General features: G+C 47.7%; 1 protein-coding gene across 7 annotated transcripts in view; it reads left to right on the top strand.

Moving 5' to 3' along the window:
* KIRREL1 (kirre like nephrin family adhesion molecule 1) overlaps positions 1-17233 on the top strand; it is a 96860-nt gene that overhangs the window by 27065 nt on the left and 52562 nt on the right. For 3 of the 7 annotated variants that reach the window (XM_084768408.1, XM_084768405.1, XM_084768406.1), the window contains exon 2: positions 8541-8683. The exons of 2 other annotated variants lie outside the window; for them this stretch is intronic. In XM_084768408.1, the coding sequence (XP_084624534.1) occupies positions 8551-8683 (133 nt within the window). In that variant the 5' untranslated portion in view covers positions 8541-8550. Of the gene's footprint in view, positions 1-4725; positions 4744-8537; positions 8684-17233 lie in introns of those variants that run through there. 2 more of the 7 variants (XM_084768409.1, XM_084768407.1) reach the window with 2 other exon arrangements.

Genomic DNA, 17233 nt, shown 5'->3' with positions numbered 1-17233 from the left:
CCCCGGGTGCACTGAGAGGGCAGAAGCCACCCTCCTGTTCCACATTAACTCTATCTACATGGCCGCTTCATTCGCCTGGTTTGAGCAGGCAGAGTGTGGGTGCGGTGTTTCATGCATCTGTGCACCTTCATTTTCTTTCTGAGTCTCCTCTTAATAAACTGTGTGACTTTGTGAAAATTTAATCTCCTTGGGCTTCCAGAACTCCTAACATGACAAAGTTGGGCTAGGCAAAGACTTTTTCTTTCCCCTTTTTTTCTTTTCTTTTTCTTTCTTTCTTTCTTTCTTTCTTTCTTTCTTTCTTTTTTTAAGACAAGGTCTAGCTTGGACCTTGCTATGTCGACCAGGCTGGCCTTAAACTCACAGAGACCTGAGTGCCTCTGCTCCCCCCCCCCCCCCCAGGGCTGGAATTAAAGGTGTGAGCTGGCGTGGTGATCATTAACAGCTGAAGTTCTTTTAAACTTGGGCGTGTAAGCCTGTGAGTGGAAAGAGACATTCATACACCTGACTTTTGACTGAGTACCATTTGCTTGCCACAAGAAGCTACGTTCGTATGTTTTCACTGTCCTCTAGCCCCCCCCTTCCTGGAGACGGCCACCCGGGCCCTAGGGATTCCATAGCATGGCAGGTGTGGAAGGGACTCTGTGGGGCTTTCCTTAACTCGCTGTTGACCTGCAGCTTTCAGAAGAATGCCCATTGTTATATCTTATAGATAAAGATAGATATGCTTACATATAAATTGCTATGCCTGCGTTCGAACGCGCTCGCACACACACACACACACACACACACACACACACACACGCGCGCGCGCGCGCGCGCGCGCATATAATGTGACTCTAGGTGCTAAACACCCGAAAGACAGGAAATAGGATCGGCTATGGTGGGGATGGTGCTGGTTTGTGTAGGTTTCCTGTACAAGGTTAAATAAATTCCCAGCAAGGCTCAGAGGAGCCAACAGTTTTGGGTCCCAGGAGAGGAAAGAAATGCACTCCAGGTGTGTGAGTGGCTGGAGCCGAGGGGTGAGGCTTGGGAAAGACTCACGCACCTGGATTCTTAGTGGGCAGCTTCTCTTATGGTCTTGGACAGGGAATCAACTTAACTGCAGCTCTGGAGGCTACATTCCAATCAATAGACACCTGGAGGGAGGAAGGCAACAACAGAGGAGATTATAGAAGGGCCATTTCCCTCCCCTTAGATGAAGCTACAAGGATGGAGGGAAATCTTTATAGCTACCCAGAGGAAAGGAATGTCATAGCAGAAACCTGCCCTGTTCCAGGATGTCACTTCTGGAAGGACCTTAGAGGTGACCTGGTCCCTGAGTTAGGAAACCAAAGACCAGAAAAGGAATGCCACTCGTTCAAAGCACACAGCTTACTCTGACCCAGCTGGCCTGGAAGACCTGACTCCCGACTGCCAGTCCAGCCAAGGTTCTTTCTGCTAGAGCTAAGTGCCACCACTGTTTTGTTTTGGTATGTGTGTGTGTGTGTGTGTGTGTGTGTGTGTGTGTGTGTGTATGTGTGTGTGTGTGTGTGTGTGTATGTGTGTGTGTGTATGTGTGTGTGTGTGTGTGTGTGTGTGTGTGTGTGTGTTTCTCTTAGGATCTTGTGTATCCTTGGCCTCAAACTCACTTATGTAGTCAAGAATAACCTGAATTTCTGTCCTGCTTCTGCCTTCTGAGAGCTGGTGTTGCAGACCTGCACCACCACACCCAGCTCTGAGGTACTGAGGACAGAACCCAGGGCTTCTTACACACCAGACAAGCACTCTACCCACTGAGCTACATTCCTAGCCCTCCCTGCTATCTTTGGCCCCTTAGCACACCCTCGCATCCCTGCTGCAGATGCGCCACCTCCTAAAAGTCAGGACTTGCCTTAGATCCTTCCTTATCACCCATATCGAATGTCCAGGAAAAAAAAAAAGTAAACTGCCATACCATCTTGGATGGACTGAGACAGTACAGTAACTGGATGGAAGGGAGGCTGAGGGCCAAGTGCTCAGGCAGGTTCTGCTGGGCCTCTGCTCTCCTACCCATCCTCTGCATCCCATCACTCTCCTTTGCCTTGTGTGAGGGTGTCTACAGGGCTGCTGCTGCAGTGATGTGGGCCTACCTCACTTCCGGCCTGCTCCTTCCCAGGATCCCTGATCTGTGTATGCTTAGTGTGGCGCTCATGCAAGGGCAGATCTTGAAGCCGGATGGGAGTGGCAGAGAGTGGGAGTGGGGCCCCCACAATGATAGGGTTCCAGTGGGGCCCCCACAATGATAGGGTTCCAGGGTTCTCAGGTGTCTTCTGAAGTTCTCTTTGGCTTGGCCCGCAGCCATGAAGTGCTCCACCCAGATGCAGAAACCCTGGCTTGGAAGGCCATTTTCCTTTGACCCTTAGAAAGGGCAGCAGCACAAGTTAGGTTTCTCAGCCATTCCTTCTGTAGACTAACTGTCCTTTGAGATGCTGGGGAATGTGAGGGAATGCTGGCTCTCCATGGACTGTGCTATATTTTGCCATTTTGTTTCCAGAAAGAACCTCCTTTACTCTCCTGTTGATGCAAATCTGTTGTTTTGGATATCAACAATATGTTTCCATTTTACTGTCAATCTGGCAGGCACTTGCAGGGTGCCAGGTATAGTCAGGTGCTGAGGAAACAGAGATGAATACAATGTGCTTATTAGCTTCCCAGGAGCTCACAGCTAAATAAGTTTTTGTTTAAGATCAACAACATTCATATCAAATGCAGCAAAGAGACTGAATACATTGAAAGGCACTTTAAAACAGAGGAGGGACGGAGGCATAATAAGGAGAATCCCTTGTCTACTATACAGGGCCATCAGTTGTCTCTTTTTTGACTAGTAGGCAGCTTAGCGGGAGAGAGAGAGAGAGAGAGAGAGAGAGAGAGAGAGAGAGAGAGAGAGAAGGAGGGAGGGATATCTATATCTATATCTATCTATCTATACACACATATATACATATATATGTATATGGATATATATATATGTATATATATAGAGGGATATATATCTATATCTATCTATATACACACATGTATGTGTATACACACACACATAAACACACACATATATTTATATATATGGAGAGAGAGAGAGAGGGAGAGAGAATCAGGAGACTTGGAGACTTGGATGTCTTTTCTCATTGGCCTTAGATACTTACTCTCTGTGGACTGTATTAGTTACTTTTATATTGCTGTGACAAAATACCCTGACCAAGGCTGCTTATATGAAAAAAAAAGGAGTTTGACTGGGCTTCTAGTGACTGTGGTGGTGGCGTGAAGGCAAAGAGACAGGCGTCTGGAGCAGCAGCTGAGAGCTCACATCTTGATCCACAAAGGAGGGAGGCAGAGAAGGGAACATTGGGACTGGCAAGAGTTTTTTGAAAGGCTACTACCCCCGCAACGCACACCTCCTTTAACAAGGCCACACCTCCTAATCCTTCGCAAACAGTCCCACCAATTGGGAACCAATTATTCAGACTTGCTAGCCTATGGGGGGGGGGGGGCGGCATTCTCTTTCAGTGAGATTGAGCAAAGTATATAAATAAAGATGGAGTTAAATTATTCCTTAGAGCTCTTCCAGATTTATGGTTAGATCAATTGAAAGGAGTTTCTTTTTTTCTTTGTCCTTTTTTCTTTTCCTTTTTTTGGTTTTTCGAGACAGGGTTTCTCTGTGTAGCCTTGGCTGTCCTGGACTCTCTTGGTAGACCAGGCTGGCCTTGAACTCACGGAGATCTGCCTGCCTCTGCCTCCTGAGTACTGGGATTAAAGGCGTGCCCCACCATGCCCTGCCTGAAAGGAGTTAAAGTTGTAGAAAATGGAAGGGAGATGCTCAAGTTACATTGCTAGGAATGATACCCCTTCCTTTAGCACCATCTTAGAAAAATGGAACTTGGAAGTAAAAGGGGGGGAGAGTAGAGACAAGGGGACCCCCACGGCGAGTAAGTCATGCTGGAGCTCCCGAGGGTGACTGTGGCAGGGTCTCCAGCTCCAGCTATAGAAAACCATACAGGAGAGTGGAAGTTTCCAGAGGAGAACCAAAGAAGGCTGGGAGAAAGAGGTCAGATGTCCTCCCTCTTCAGCTCCTCTGGCCTCAGGATTAAAACCAGAGGTAGCAAAATGAGGCTAAGAGTCTCAAAAGTTGGAATTTCTTGCCCAAAAATGAAGAAGCCACGCCAACAGGGTCCTCCTTTTAGACTTCCTTAACAGCAGATGTGGCAGCCTAGGTCACCGAGCTGACCTCTGGTGACTCTATACAAAGCCCTGGGTGCTGCCTCTGTGTGGTGACAGCGTTCTGGATGGGGCTTTGCCTTGGTTCTAACTCCACAAACTTTAAATTGTCACTGGGCTTCCTGTTCAGTGCCAGCAAGTGGCACTTAGGCGGCACTAAGGCTAACCATGTCCTCTTGGAGGCTTCCCAAGCTCGCTCACCAAGATAGAACTGTGCGTGAATAACCTCTCTTTAGCGAGGTGGCGGATGAGAAGGTGGGGTGGTTAACCATGAGGGTGGCTAAAAGCAGGGAGGGAGGATGCAGGAAGGAAGAGAAAGTGGAAGAAAGAACAGCACGGGGTGAAGGAGAGCTGACTGGGCGGAGCTGAAAAAGGGGGGGGGCCAAACAAGACTGCCGAAGCAAGGAAAGGAAGCTGGCAGTAGAGCTAGCTAGGGTTTCAGCTAAGAAGAAGAGCAGCAAACTGGAGGAGGGGATGGAGAGGGCTCCGAACAGGAAGCTCTGGAGAAAAGAGGTGGAAGTGATGGGGGAGGGGAGGGGGGGCGGCAGGGTTAGAGGAATACAGCTAGGAGGGCAGAGGAACCAGGAAACCAGAGAGCCCTGAGGGAGGGAAAAGAAGGCCTGGAAAGTTTGGGACGGGAGAGGAAAGGAGCAAGGAAAATGGAAGGCAAGAGAAACATTCAGGCCTGCTCTGCTCTCTGCCATGCCTCCACCCTCCTGAGCAAGAGGAGGGCTTGAGACTCAAAGCAGTGCTGGACCAGGCAGAAGGGCAGCAGGAAGTGGCTTGGCACGAGGACGGGGTAGGGCAGGGCAGGGTCTGTTGCTAACTGTGAAGGCTGTGACTCTTAGGACTTGGACTTAGCCTAGCTGCTGTGACACAATGGCGCACTGATTTGCTTGTAGCCCTGACTCTCGGGTGAGTCCTAGCCGTAAGGAGGCCAGAGGCCATGTGAGAAATCGCTGCAGTCAAAGTTTTCTTTTGCAGTCCCCTCTGTACTGCTGCTTCTCGCACAGCCAATAGGCGGTGGAGATGCCGACCTCCTGACCACTAAAGCGTTCTCCTTCCTGCTCGGGGTCTCTGGCTGATGCTCTGTGGGGCCTATGAAGTACGGAACGGTGGTTTGGAGACACTGTTCTGTGAGGCGTGTGCAAGTCTGTGAGAGATGGAAGCCAGCATGCTTTTGAGATATGTGAAGAGGCGAGACCAAATTTGGACAGAACACGGACTTTCAAGTCAGATAAAGTTGGTTATAATTGTCTGTTAGTTCCTCGTGTGCAAACCATGCATTGGTACCTTCCCAACTGATATCAAGTGATTTGGGGAGGTTTGTTTGTTTGTTTTTAATTGGCCCCATTATTTTACACAAGAGGTTAAGCCACTTATCCAAAGTCACAGATAGGATGTGACAGGACAGTGGGTTTAGAATCAGAGGCTAGAGCCTGTGCTGGTTGTTTGTTTGTTTGCTTTCAAAAAGTATACAGCTGTGGAGGAGCAGAGCAGGCTAGAAGACTGGTGCATAGTAGGTCTCAGAGCAAGGCAGGGGATGCTGAATTGCTGTGTGGGTAGCATGACCAGGAGGCTCTGAGCAGCAGAAACCAGGTCATATTAGAATGTCTGGAGGGCGCCTCACCTTTAAGGTAGGTTAATAAATAGGATTTCAGTCTTTGGGACAGGGTGGGCAAGCCTCAGGGAGTAGTCTAGAAACTTCAGGGAAGAACCAGACCAGCACTGCTCTCTCCCCGTTACATTCTCAGGAGGGCTAATATTATTTCTCTTACTCCCATCTCAAATATGTACTCCCTGGTCCCCAGGATGGGGCCTGCTCCCTTCTGCCACTGGGCTTGTAACATGCCAGATAAACTGTTCTGTCTGCTCCATGTTTCTCTGTCACTGACCCTTGACCTTCACTTTCTATAGAACCCATAGGCCATAGAACCCCAGGTGAGCAGGGACCTGATTGGCTTTGTCTGCCTGTTCAAGGTCTCCTGGCCAACTGGGTCCTCAGAGTGAAGTGCATGATAATTTGCTAACTCGTCTGCTATTTAAGCGGAGCTATGTCAAGTGTCCCTTCCAGAATGACCAGAGAGGAGTTGATGCAAATTGGATGGAATTTAGGGCTTTTCCTTTCTTTTTCAGTTGCTCCCAAAGCTGAGTGCAGCAAACTTTAGGTCTCTCTCTCTCTCTCTCTCTCTCTCTCTCTCTCTCTCTCTCTCTCTCTCATATTTTCTGATGTGCCAGGCTTTGTGGGGACCATGGGAACAAAGCACTTTCTGATGCTGGGGATGCAGAGTCTAGAAAGCATTTTCCTGTTGGAAGCTTCGGGATTACAGTATTTGAGGGGTTTGTTCGCTCATGATTTTATAAGTTTATTTTTCTCCATTTTATTTTTGTCTGGACATCAAATCCAAGGGCTTCTGCACACTAGGCAAGCGCTATAACAGTAACCTGTACCTTAGCACCCATTGTCCTTTTTGTTGGTACATAACAATTTTCTCTTTAGTAAGAAGTTCACCGTTCTATGTGTGGTTTTCACTACAATTCCACAAGTAGATGTCACCTCCGTCTCCCAGCAGGTACACTCATGACAGAGAGGCCAGGCTGCAGACCCTGACCTCCAGGCATTGGTGTGTGTGTTACCGCGGGACACTGTCTGCTGAAACTTTAGGTTTTGTTTTCCTTTAAATTAAAATGATCTTTGCTGTTGTGTGGTTATCTATACCAGCCTCTACCAGACACGGAGCTGTGTTTGGCATAGTGTGGACATGGTCCACCCTTGCCTGCCTTGAACTATAGTCCAAGCCAGAGGCATTGACACAGATTGGCCATATAGGACAGTAGGCAACAGAATTCAAGGAAGAATCTGACATATTTTCAAGGCCGTGTAAGGCAAGTTGCCTACGTGGGTCTCCATGTTGCCAGACCACGGGATAGCATTCAATAGCCATTCTAATTTCCTCTTCCTTTTTCTATATATAAAAAAAAATCTGCCACCATCCTCCTCATGGGTATACATACAAAAAATGCACATTTAAGAATATATATGTATGTGTGTATATATATAAATTTTTATTTTATATATATAGAATTTTTAAATAATTTTCTCCGTGCAGCCAATAGACAACTGAATTGGTTGTAAGGCAAGTAGTTATGGAAATCCTACATTTAGATAATGATGTGAAAGTTTCAGCCTCCCCCCCACCACTCATAGCAATATAGTGAAATTTATTCTTCAATATACTCCAATTTCATCTCTCAACACTGAGCTTTTAATATAGAATAAGCATCTATAATTAATGTAGGGAAAAGAGGAAGTATGAGATTGCAGCTCTGAAATCAGAAAGATAAGAGTTTTAATCCTAGACGACCGAATGTTTAGTCACATATCTGCCACCAGCTGACTTATCTGGGTTTGCCGGGCCTCAGTTGCCTTATGTGCAATTGAGAAAATTATCTCTACCACACAGGACTGCCCGGAGAAGTCAGTGAGATTATATGTGTAAAATGTATACCCTGAGGGCTTAAAGTAGTCTTGTGAAATTTCAATTTATATTTTTGGGAGCTAATGCACACGGTGGGAACGTTTTAGAACGTAGAATGATGAGCTGTGAAAATGGCTCCTTTTCACTGTCGTTAGGCCGATGTTCCTGATCCTTCATGCATATTCGACCTCAAGAAATCCTTGTGTGTCGGGCGATGCGTGGTTCATAATTTTTCTTCTTTAAACGGAAACCTGGGCAGGATAAGTAGGTCCCCTAAGGTCACTCAGATGAACACTGAGTGTTCCCAACTCCTCCTGTCATTACCCCCCACTTCCTGTATGAATTCCACATTTCACCCTAGAAGGCATGGTGGATGATGGATCCCAGATTGCAGAATCCTATAGCAGGGCAGAGATTCCTTCGACAGTCCTTTGAGTGCTGTGCGCCACTCTCCACCCTCGCCTCAAACTCTTACTATGATTTGATAATACAATTTGTAGCTATATTTTTATAATATTTTAAAATGTATTTTTTTTAGAAGCTATGCATGCTTGTGTGTGTCTGTGCGTAGGTATGTGTGTGTGAATGCAGGCGCCTGCAAAGGCCAAAGGAAGGCATCAGATTCCCTGCAGCTGCAGCCGTAGGCAGTTGTGAGCTGCCTGACATGGGTGCTGGGATCCGACCTCAGGTCCTCGGTCAGAGCGGTATGTACTCTTAACCGCTGGGCCACCTCTCCAGCCCTAGACGCTAACATATAATTTTAGATGTTTCCTCTCTCTCTCGGAGCTGAAGTTCACACCCTAATGCCTGTTTTGCATTCATCCCCAGCAGGGCTTTAGGAATGTCTCAGGAGAACCACAGCACATATCTAATGACCTGCCAATCAAGCCTGCTCCCCCAGAAGCCCAGGCTTCTGAGTCAGACGATGTGGGCTCCGCAGTCAGTCCTTGCTTACCTTATCTTTGTGACTTTGGGTGAGTTTCTCGGTTTCTCTGAGTCTTTGCCTGCTAAACAGTGTTGTTGTTCGTTCCTTCGTTCGTTTGTTCGCCCCCCACCCCCACCGAAACTCGAAAACTAATGTTTTATAAGGCATCATGTTAACAATTTGTGAAGTCATAAACATATCTATGAGATTATTTCTCTCTGCAAGGCCTGGGGAGGCTGAGGAACCCAGACAGAAGTGGATCCATACTTGGGCTTTTCTTGAGAGTGAGAGCCTTGCTAGCTATGGTTCCCTTCCCAGGATGAGGCCTCTGGAATCGAGGTTCCCCCCCCCCCGCCCCGCCCCCAGCCGTGGGTGTGAGTGCTGCTGACTCATGTAGTCCTGGCGATCCATCCCCCTAGCCGAGCTCAGCCCCGTTTGCTGCTTCCAGTCCAAAGGGAGCAATAATCCTATTATGAAGACATGTCTCATTAAGACATCTCTAAGATCGAGCCAGCACACAGGCCTGTAGACTCGAGCTCACTGCCTGGGAGAGAGCTTCTCCTCCCTTCCCCCATTCATTAATGAATACGGGAGGTTTTATTCCCTCCCCCCCCCCCCACAAAAGTGTTAATTAGACATTGCTCTGAACAGGGATATTACACAAATGAATTAAACTTAAATCAATCAGCAGGCCGGCTCTGTGCTTCAGGTCCCCTGAATGAAGAGGGAATTGAAGGCTGTAATGGGAAACAGGTGGCGGGATGTCTTCCCTAATGTTGAGTGAGAAGGAGGAAGCGCCCCTTTGTTTCCAGCCCCGTTTTTTTCCAGGCAGATACCTCTGTGCTTCCGCTTCCTTTACCTCCCTGGTCCCTTCCCTTTATCCCTTTATTCCTCCTGTCCACCATATAGACACATATACACACAAACGTCCTTGAGGTTTTGAGTGTTAGGATTCCTGTTCTTTTATTTGTAACTGACGGTGGCGTGGGTTTACCAGTGGTACTTCCTGGGTACCTTATAGGGCACAGGGTCTATATGCCAATCAGGAGACACCAAATTCAATCACATGCGCATGCGCTATGGTCACCTTTCCTTGTGGATGAGCTGTCGAGTCTCCCAGAACCACTAGTTTTCTCATCAGAAGTGGGTGCATGTCTCGCAGGTGTGTAGCAAGAGGGAGGGGCACCTGAACAGTGAGTCTGAATGGTGGGTGAGTTCTGGAATCTTTGTAAACTTGTAATACTGATCATCCCTTGTCCATTGAAGGCAAAAAAAACAAAAAACAAAAAAAAAAAACACTGAGGGAAAGACTGTGCTGACAGTGAGACAGCTCGGTAGGTAAACGGCACTTATTAGCAAGTCTCATTACTGGAGTTTCCTCCCTAGAACTCACCCACATAACAGAGGGAGAGAACCAACTCCTGAAAAAGGTGTCTTCTGTCTACATGTGCTCTGTGGCAGGTGTCTGCACACACACACACAGAAATAAATAATATTAAAACTAAACTGAAAAGTCCTGATAAACGTGCAAATGAGCCAGGTGTGTTGGCATATACCTGTAATTCTAAGGCTGTTGGCTGAGGCTGAAAGATTGCATGAGTTCAAGGCCAGCCTGGTCCACAAAAACAAGACACCCCCGCCCCCAACACACACACATACACAGCAAACACCATGTGAACCCTTTGAACACACCATACCCACATCACACATATACCACATACTTACTACACATGAACTCAATGCACACCACATACAATATATACCATATACACGCACATACAAAATGCATGAACAGGAGACAGGACAACAAAAATTAAGTGTTAGGCATATAGTTGGCTGTCCTGGACTCACTTTGTAGACCAGGCTGGCCTTGAACTCAGTGATCCACCTGCTTCTGCCTCCCGAGTGCTGGGATTAAAGGCGTGCGCCACCACGCAAGGCTGGAGCAAGGATTCTTGTTTCTCTGATAAAGAGGCTAGTAGGGCCATGAGATGTAGGGGACCAGTGATGAGTTAGACCATGGGGGTTGTGCCAGGTAGAGGGTATATATGCCCCTATCTGTCATACAGTAGAGTTTGAATACATGCATGGAGATACACTTTTTTCTTTACTTTTTTGGGTAAAGATTTATTTTGTTTTTATTTCTGTGTGTCTGTTTGAGCATGTGCATGCAGGATGCCAGGAGAGGGCCTTGGATCCCATGGAGCTGAGGCCACTCTCCGACACGGGCACTAGGAAGCGAACTGCAGTCCTCTGCAAGAGTAGTAAGCACTCCTAACAGCTGAGCATGTCTCCAGCTCCACCTCCTTCACTCTGAGGGGGGCAGCTTGCAGTTCTGGGCCCCCTGCAGGAGCTTTGGGGTGTTGCTATCTGCTTTGCCCACTGGTCCTTTCCCTGAAGCTCATCCCATCAGGAAGCTGTTCGCTCCTTCTCTTGAGTTCTGCCTCTGCACTCGCCACTACACACCACTGAGTCCTTGCTCCGAGGTGGACGCGCTCTTCGTTCCTTTGGCGCTGGTTTGATTTGGTCTTCAGCACTGGGCACTGAAGCTAGGGCTGCATGCAGACTCACCAAGTGTTGTACTGCTGGGCTGAAGTCCCCGCCACGTCACAATTCCCACTTTACTCTTACACCCATCCAAGCACTTGGCATCCTTCATATTCCAGAAGGTTTTTTTTTGTTTTTGTTTTTGTTTTGTTTGTTTTGTTTTTTTTGTTTTGTTTTGTTTTGTTTTGTTTTTTTGGTTTTTCAAGACAGGGTTTCTCTGTGTAGCCTTGGCTGTCCTGGACTCACTTTGTAGACCAGGCTGGCCTCGAACTCACAGCGATCCGCCTGCCTCTGCATATTCCAGAAGTTTATAATTGGACCATAAGCAGTGCTTCAGATTGAAAAGTTGTTCTCCAGTGTCTTCATCGTTTACTGAGTTCTTTTACCTTCCAGTGTGATCTGACAGGAAAAGAATGTATCAATAGTGTCAGTTTTTCATTGCTGTAACAAAATATTTATGATTATATATATATATGGGCTCATGGCGAGGCAGTCTCTGGTAGCAGGAGCATATAGCAGAGAGGCTTGCACATCATAGAGCAGGAAGCAGATAAAGCAGAGAGGGGAGCCTAGAATCCCAGCATCCCGGCCCAGCATCCCTGCCCAGCATCTCCGCCCAGCATCCCCACCCAGCATCTCCGCCCAGCATCCCAGCCCAGCATCTCTGCCCAGCATCTCTGCCCAGCATCCCCACCCAGCATCTCCGCCCAGCATCCCCACCCAGTAGCCCAGCTTTCTTCCAGTAGGTCCCATCTCCTAAAGGTCACACCACCTTCTCAATAGTCATGCAAACCAGGGAGAACATTTCCAAACACACGGGCCCCTGGGGACATTTCAGATGCAAACTATTGGGGGCAACCCCGTGTGGGTTCTGACTTAGGGTCTCTGAGTGCTAGTGAGAACCCTGGGAATTCACTGAGCATCTCTGAGATTCGGCTTCCTAGGACTGAGGTTTTTATGGCTCAAAAGTTAAAATGGATGCGAAAGTGATTTGTGAGCGCTTAGCTGTTCATCGACGTAAGCCGTTGTGATTTCTTGCTGTTTCTGTATGCTTGGTGTGGAAGAAGAGGAGGTCTTTGTGGATGATCTATGTTATAGACAGGTAAAGCAGGCGTGCTTTTTATAGGCTTGGGCCTACCCAGAGATGCTAGAAAATCATACATTTGTTTTCCATCTGCCACATATAAAGGGATTTGTTTTCTTTCATTAAAAAAAAGAAGGTCAAAGCAGACTAGAGAATGGTTAAGAGCACTGGCTACTCTTCCACAGGACCCAGGTTCAAATCCCCAGGAGCCGTGTGTGTGTGTGTGTGTGTGTGTGTGTGTGTGTGTGTGTGTGTGTGTGTGTGTGATATGTGAGTATATATGTGTGTTGTATATATGTATGTATGTATGTATATATATATATATATGTATGTATGTAGTTTGTATATGTCTTTGTATGTATGGTGTTTATGTGTGTGTACTTCTACTTATTTCTGCTTTTTAAAAAATTACTTTTACTTTTCCCTCTTTTTCACTTTACTTTCTTGGTTTTGTGTCTGTGAGCTATCCTGGAGCTCACTGTGAACCCCAGGCTGGCCTTGAACTTGAGGTCATCTTCCTGTCTCAGCCTCTAAAATGCTGGGATCACACGGCATGTAGATCTTGTTCATATCCCAGGAATTTAGAGGGTCATGTTCTTGCCCCTTAAAGAGACATTTAGGAAGCCAAGGCATCCTGCAGACCCTTAGACTTGAAGCAGGAACTTTTAGCAGCTGCCTGCCATTGTCTCCTGTCTGGGCAGCTCTTAGCATCCTCCTAATGGGTCAATTACTTACCATTTGGCAGTTTCTGTTCTCTCTGAGAAGGAACCTGTTGAGAGTAGCCCCCTCAGGACTGAGCCTGAGGCAGTGTGCTTCAGGAAGGAAGAACAGTGTGTGTGTGTGTGTGTATGTGTGTGGGTATGCGCGCGCGCGCGTGCACACACGCACCTGTACACACTGCTATGGTCACACCTGCACACATGGCTTCACAGCCAAGTTTCAGACAGTCCAGACAATCCTGCCATTGTCTCTGGCATTTTCTTCCACCAGTGGAGGGAAGGGGTCTGAACTGAAGTAAGAGCCTGCCCTACAATGGAAACCAAAGCAGCGGGGGTGGGGGAGGGGGAAGGGTATTGGGGGGGAGTGGGGGCATGGATCAATAGGGAGAAAGGAGCGAAGTCAAGGAGCAGAGAATGAAGTTATGAGTTCCTTCTCTGTTCTCAGCAGCAGGCCCTGTGGAACATTCTATTTACTGTTGACCAATTTACTTTAATTGACACAGAGGTCTGTTAAATAGGAATTAATGACCCTATTTTCTGGGTGAGTACTAAGGTCTACAGAAATGAGGGTATATCTGAAACCCAAACTTGGGCCCCTGTCTCTAGTCTGGCTCCCTTTACCACAATGTCTTAGGTTGTCACATAGTCTTCATGATGGAGGAGCTAGAGCATGTCACTGCTAGATGGAGACCATGCCCCTAATCCTACTAGGTGGATACTTAGGTGGCTTGTTTTATTCATTTGTTTTACTTTATTTATTATGTATACAGTGCTCTGGCTGCACATACTCCTGCAGGCCAGGAGAGGGCACCAGATCACATTATAGATGTTTGTGAGCCACCATGTGGTTGCTGGGAATTGAACTCAGGACCTCTGGAGGAGCAGTCAGTGCCCTTAACCTCTGAGCCATCTCTCCAGTGGTTTGTTTTATTTTTTTAGGCTGGGTTTCACCGTGTAGACTGAGCTATCCTGGAGCTCACTGTGAACCCCAGGCTGGCCTTGAACTTGAGGTTATCTTCCTGTCTCAGCCTCTAAAATGCTGGGATCACACGCCATGTAGATCTTGTTCATATCCCAGGAATTTAGAAGGTTATGTTCTTGCCCCTTAAAGAGACATTTAGGAAGCCAAGGCATCCTGCAGGACGACACAGAGCCAAGGGGTAGATTTATTCACTGGCTAAGTTTCCAGTTAACCTAAAATCCTCACGGATACAGCCAGCCAAAATTCCTTAAAGCAATGGTCAGACCAAGGGAGTCTAGGGACAATCCAGAAGCCTAATAGCTTGTTTGTCTTTTTTCACTGTAAGAGGAACCTTGAGTCTTGACTTTACAAGTCAAAGAACAAGAATTCTACACACACTAGAATGCAAAAGGGACCTCATGGAGCATAGAATCTGAGTGAAGAATTACAAACTGTTCATCCATTCGTTCACTCATTCATTGCTTTGGACATATTTTCTAGTGCAGCTTCTTTAGATGGCTACTACAGAGCAGACAGTGTAGGTTTACGGAGCTGCTCTAGGAGGAAGAACACAAAGCTCATTTACAGGCTGGCACAAGAGGCATGCTTGATGCTCAGGTAACGGAAAGCAGTGTGCTGGGCGTCCCGCATTTATGAATGGTGAAGGGGAAGGTGAGTGAGAGGAGTCAGGGTGGGTTCCTGGAGCTCTCCAGATTGGACAGGGTCTACAAGAAGGAACGAACAGGCTCCATGGAAGGGAACCTGTGGGTTCATGGGTGGTATGCGTTGTCTAGGATGAGGCACAGTCCCTAGCAAGAGGGATTTGGTGGACGCGTCAGTTCTGCTGGCCAGAGAGACTGGCACAACCTTGGTCAACCTATGGAGGGCTAAGGTCTTCTGTTTTAAAACAAGAAGGTGGGCTGGTTGATAAGCAAGGTATCTCGACAGCTGAGAGCTTTCCTATTCCCTGGCTTTGAAGGGCAAAGAGAAGATGATTTGGGGTGGAGATCAGGCTGTCTAAAGAAGAAAGATGCCTTAGGAGAGACCAAAAAGGGCATGAGATGGGAGTGAGGGTATCCAGCTCAAGGGCTTTGTGACTTTTATGGCTGAGGCACCTTGGTAGGTCTACCTTAAACTACAATGGGTTCTGTGCTAAGGTTATGCTTTAGCTGTGTTCTTGGGGACCCCATGCATCTCTTGGCTATGGGGCCTGCCTATCCCATTTGGTGACTCGGAGAGTGGCTGCTGGTATTGAGTCTTGACCACGCTGCCTCATCTCTCTAATTAACCCCTTGAATTCTGTGTGTGTGTGTGTGTGTGTGTGTGTGTGTGTGTGTGTGTGTGTGTGTGTGTGATTTGACACAGGGTCTCACTCTATATTGCCCAGGCTGGCTTAAACTTAGAGCAGTTCTTTTTGCATCCTGGGACTATAGGCATGAGCCACCATGATCCTCTATATGTGAAAGGGGCTAACCACCTCGCCTCTGTAAACACGATATAGATTTATGTTCATGAAGTAGTTAGCAAAATGCCTGCTATACATTTATATGACAAATGAGCATGGTTTTCACTGTTGTCAGCCACCGTGTCTCAACTCTCTTTCTAAGCTCTGGATGTAGCCTTCTTCCAGGGACCAGTACCCTCTGCTGGACCACACCACGCTCCCCATCAGATGGCTTCCCTTTGGAGTTCTCGGGTAGCTGCTGGCTCATCTCCAGTGTTCCGGGCATCTGATCTCTTTCCCCAGATCTCGCCCGAGGGACCAGAGGAACACCCTCGTGCTTTACAGTAGACCCTTGCCACTTGAACCCTCTCCCCGACCAGGAATCAATTCTACAGTCAGCCAGAGCCAGAGCAGGACTGTCATGCCAGCGGCTGGTGGCAGCTCTAGCTGAATTAGGGTTTGGCTCTGTGCCTACCATCCCTCTCCTTAGACTTGCCATCTATCTGCCTAGCTGCCGAAGGAGGAGAGTAGCCATTTCTTCCTGGCCGACGGAGGCAGGCCTGCTAGAGACCTTGTCCGTTCTTTCGTGTGTGACCTGCATCCTGCGTGTCCATCCACTTGGCGTTCTGTTCCAGTTGTGTTTATGTGGCATCTTTCACTACGGTCCCCCATGTCCTTGTTGTCCCTGACGCTCAGCTGAATGGAGGCAGAAAGGTTCCGGTCCTCCAGCATCTGGAGGGGTCAGATACAGGCAGTGGGTGTGGGCAGAGGACAGACAGGAAGGGAACACAAACCTGTAAGTGGGGATAAATGTTGGGGTGTGCATTCAAGATGGTAACATGAAGGGCTGTCGTCTCCAGATTCCTTTATACTTTGTCTTCTTCTTTTAAGGGTGCTTCTTGGTATGTCATTAGAGAACAAACTGATCTGGCCCCTCAGTTCTCTCACATGCTGAAGACACCATAAGCAGTATTCCAATGGGTCTGGGCAGAAGAAAATCCTAGGTCATGTGGGAGGAACATTAAGGATATGGGCCCTTAGCTGTTTGTACCGGCTCTAGAACCACAAAACATAGTAGGTCCTTAACGAATATTCTCTAGCTCCAATGCCTAGCCTGAGATGGAGTAGCAGCATCCCATTGACCATAAAAAAAAAACCTGCTTTTTAATATCAGAGCTGGCAAAAAAAAAAAAAAAGGAAGTGATGCTTCATGAGGGAGCAAGCCCTACCACCAGGTTCTGGAAGAGAGGCCACATGTTGGACATGCTGGGGTGGGGACTTCTGATTGTGAAGGCAGAGTAGACAAGGTGGCCTCTGCCATCCCTTCTAACGCTGAGGCTTCGTCTCCTTGCCCAGGCTCGGGCTGCCTGGTCTTGCATCATAAATGCTTGGGCTCTGCTGACAATGCCTGCATCTAGGTTTCTTTGGAACTGTCTTTGAGAGAGTAAAATGGAAATCCTTTTACTTTTATGACCCTCCAGCATTTGTTCTCAGATCATTTTCTATATCAAATTGCCAGCGGTAAAACTGCTGGATGCACAGCATGTGCTATTTGCTCTCTTTACTGCCCTTCGTTCCCACCACTTGGCCAGCGGAGGAAACAGTCTCATTGACTTGTGACTGGGGTCAGAAGACACGAGAGTGGCAAGGGACAGGTGAGATGAGGTGGCACGCGGGAGCCCGGCAAGCTGAGGCAGGGGTCTGGGGACCCATCACAAGTGGGTCTCTGGGCTGCAATGTGCTCAGATTCCTACTGCGCTTTCATATCCAGTCTTTAAACTGGGCTGCTCCCTTGGTTGCCCCGTGGTCCCTGAAGCCACTGTCTAGAGGGGACCCTATGGCTT

This window comes from Acomys minous, assembly GCF_964271855.1.
Source record: "Acomys minous genome assembly, chromosome: 19".
In the NCBI taxonomy this organism is placed as follows: domain Eukaryota; kingdom Metazoa; phylum Chordata; class Mammalia; order Rodentia; family Muridae; genus Acomys; species Acomys minous.
Note: the sequence above shows the minus strand (reverse complement) of the source record. Positions and strands in the feature narration are given on the sequence as shown.